Source organism: Pseudomyrmex gracilis, unplaced genomic scaffold (genome assembly GCF_002006095.1).
Source record: "Pseudomyrmex gracilis isolate BER0280 unplaced genomic scaffold, ASM200609v1 scaffold_7, whole genome shotgun sequence".
In the NCBI taxonomy this organism is placed as follows: Eukaryota; Metazoa; Arthropoda; class Insecta; order Hymenoptera; family Formicidae; genus Pseudomyrmex; species Pseudomyrmex gracilis.
Window position 1 is genome coordinate 1,408,679 of NW_018020591.1, and position 3,308 is coordinate 1,411,986.

The 3,308-nt window shown below is 31.8% G+C and overlaps 1 protein-coding gene across 1 annotated transcript; it reads left to right on the forward strand.

The window, feature by feature from the left end:
- Positions 1-124: 124 nt before the first annotated feature.
- On the forward strand, positions 125-976 carry LOC109859669 (60S ribosomal protein L37a). The gene is made up of 3 exons (XM_020438141.1): positions 125-232; positions 468-596; positions 799-976. The coding sequence occupies exons 1-3, from the start codon at positions 230-232 to the stop codon at positions 943-945; spliced, it is 279 nt and encodes a 92-aa protein (XP_020293730.1). The 5' UTR covers positions 125-229; the 3' UTR covers positions 946-976.
- The last annotated feature ends 2,332 nt before the right edge of the window (positions 977-3,308 follow it).

Here is a 3,308-nt window from a genome sequence, read left to right on the forward strand (position 1 = left end):
CTGGTTTGTGAGCAATCGTGATTGGGTCTTACTCTTAAAACCAGTCAATCAACGTCGAGTGTTGACAAGACGACAATTGTTCTGCCCAACGCGGCCAATGCGAGCCGACCTGAGATTTCTCTTCGTGTAATGGCGGATCCGTCGCCATTTGGTTGATTTGCCAGCGTCTGTCGTTCTTTCTGCGGTTTCTTGCGTTCCGTTACGGAAGTGTCTATATCACTTATTCGAGATGGTAAGATATTCCATTGAAATTTATACGCGGAATCTCGTTGAAATATACACGATGTCGAATAGCGAATAAAAACAATTGTAGCGAAACAATTTGTTAACGTGTATATTTCGTCGCGTAAAATCTCGACTTACGCGTGAGAGATCTAACCTTACCGCGAGATTGAAAATTCGCGTTTGTCTTCTCGAAATGTCGAAATTGCGGAGACATGTGATGAAAATTACTTGAATTTTGACAGGCTAAGCGTACAAAGAAGGTCGGAATCACCGGCAAATACGGTACCCGCTATGGTGCCTCCCTCAGAAAGATGATTAAAAAGATGGAGGTTACGCAGCACAGCAAGTACACGTGCTCGTTTTGCGGCAAGGTAAATGGGATTTTTGCAAGCAGATGCTTTAGTGGCTAGAAATTTTATTTTCTACGCTTTGACTTAAGAGCTTTGAAATCAGTGTTTCAATGTGATAAAGTTTTATATGTTTATTTATTGCAATTATATTGCGAATCAAAAAGATTTTTTTAGAAATAAATTATAAGAAAAAATTCGATTGTTTTATTCTTATGTGTAACAGGAGGCTATGAAACGTACCGTTGTTGGAATCTGGTCATGCAAACGCTGCAAGAGGACGGTTGCTGGTGGCGCATGGGTATATTCGACAACGGCTGCTGCTTCAGTAAGATCAGCAGTGCGTCGATTACGTGAAGTTAAAGAGCAGTAAATGTATGTAATAAAAATTATCTTTTCACAATTTGACGATTTTACTCAATAAAACCTTTTATTTCTGTTTTACTTGTGTGATGAATTTTACAGCTGTTAATTAACTTGATATCTCAATATAATTTACTTATACAGAAAATGGCATTTTCATTTATAATAACATTGCTTCAACTGGGAAGAATTATATAATGGCAAGAATATTTAAAAAATTATAGTTTTATAAATGAAAACGCGATTCTCTGTAAGTAAATATTTAGATCAAGATAATCATGGCTATATAAATATGATATAAAATTGGTATTGGAGAGAGAAAAGGTACAAAATATTAGATATAGTTATCTTGTTTACCAAAAGAATAATTGAACTGTTGTTTATTGAACAAGGAGAGTCATATTGAAATAACAATGCATTATTTTATGCGTGTAACGAAACTAATTTATTCTAACAAGATATTATATTAATTATGGTTATTTTTCTATGGGGGGATATACTTATGTGATAGATAATTTTATTTAACAATTGTAAATAAATTATTTTTATAAGAGCATCTTTTCAATCTTAATCACATTCTGAAAAAAAAGAAACAGAAGTTTAATTGAAATGCTTAAATACATATGTATATTCATTTTTACAAACTTTACCTACTTAAAAATTGTTTCAACTCAGTATATATTAGTATTTACGTAGATACGCGAATTTACATAAATACTAACAGAGGTATAAATAATTTATTGTCTTTTAAAAGATCTCATGCTCATACAGTTCAGATTATTCTAATACAATCCAAACTATATACTTTTTTTTTTTTCATCATTGGTTCGTATAATTGGTTGAATTTTGAGGCTAGAGACGTTATTGTTCATTGAGCAACTGATCAAAATGGAATAAAATTGTTTATTAAAAATTTATTTCATTAGCGCAGTAGCTTCTCCCACAAAAATCAGTTTTTTTTTTTCTTTCTTTTGGTTTTGGAACCATATTTTTAAGGAATGATGTATTCGCAGAAAGATACTATATTGACTATAACGCGTTTTATACGATCAGTTTTTTTTTCTTTTTTTTTCTTTTTTTTTTTTTTTAATCTCTTATTTATAAAGTGAACCAAGACGTCGCTTATTTCAACGTATATATAGATCAATTTATATTCTATACAAAAATAAATACCACAGTCTTAGAAGACAAATGTATCAAGCTATTAACGTTGCACCATCACCATAACATTTTGTTTTAGATTACATACGAATAATGAGTATATTTGTTTCATCATTCTCAATAAAGTTTCAAGAAAAAATTTCATAGAGTTATTAGAAGATGTTAAAAGCGTGAATAAATACGGAAGTTAGTTTTTTGCAATAAAACAAAAGAATCTTTGACATCAAACAAATCCATGTATAGGTGTGTATGTGGTACTTAAGAGTAACACAATTGCGATTTACGATGTCAAAGGAGAAAAGATGCTAAAAGATATAAAACAAATGAAATATTTTTTTTTCGTCCAATTAAATAAATTAGTTCGAAACTAATTAGTTCTCTAGTTCAAAAAATATATGTAACGTTTTATAATTGTTGAACATCGAAATTAAATTGTTTAATTTTCAAAACTAGTGCTTCACTATGCACGTATTCGTTGAATGTGCATTAATTATAAATTTGATTTGTGTCGATCGACAAAATGCAAATAAACGAAAAAGAAGTACATTTGTAGAACTAAATATGTATTGAGTAAATATATATATATGTATGTATATAAATAAATGAGGAACCAAGAGTTGCACGAACGTGTATCGAAGGTATCCACATTAGCACCCAATAAATCGAATTGCTTCGAATCGACTGCGAATACGCACATAATCCGACGCTAGCTTAAAAACGGTCTCGCGCTTGCGAACTTGTTTTGCTCTGAGGCGACTTACGGAATAATTTTTTTTTCTTTTTTTATATATATATATATATAGTTACACACACGCGGGTTAAACAACATTCAGGGAATAATAGTTAACAAATATGTGACGAGATGTGTCGCGCTGTTCGGGCTGTTCGCGCACGCGAAAAATATTCAGGTTTGTCGTGAAAAATATGGAAGACACTGTACACATTTAACATTGCGTTGTTTACTGTAATAAAAAACACGATGGTTAATTAATTAATTCATGCGTCTATAAACTAAAAACCTGACGAATGCAGATCTGCGAAATTTCAGATAAGTACATCTTTTTTGCGTGAAAACGGCGCGCAACGGTGAGAAATTAGACGAACGAGATGCAACGAGGAACTATTGGAAACGTTATTTAATATGAAAAAGATCCCGTGCTCTTCCCGTGCCATAGTTTCTTCTAAAATCGATTGTACAATACAAACTTCGTA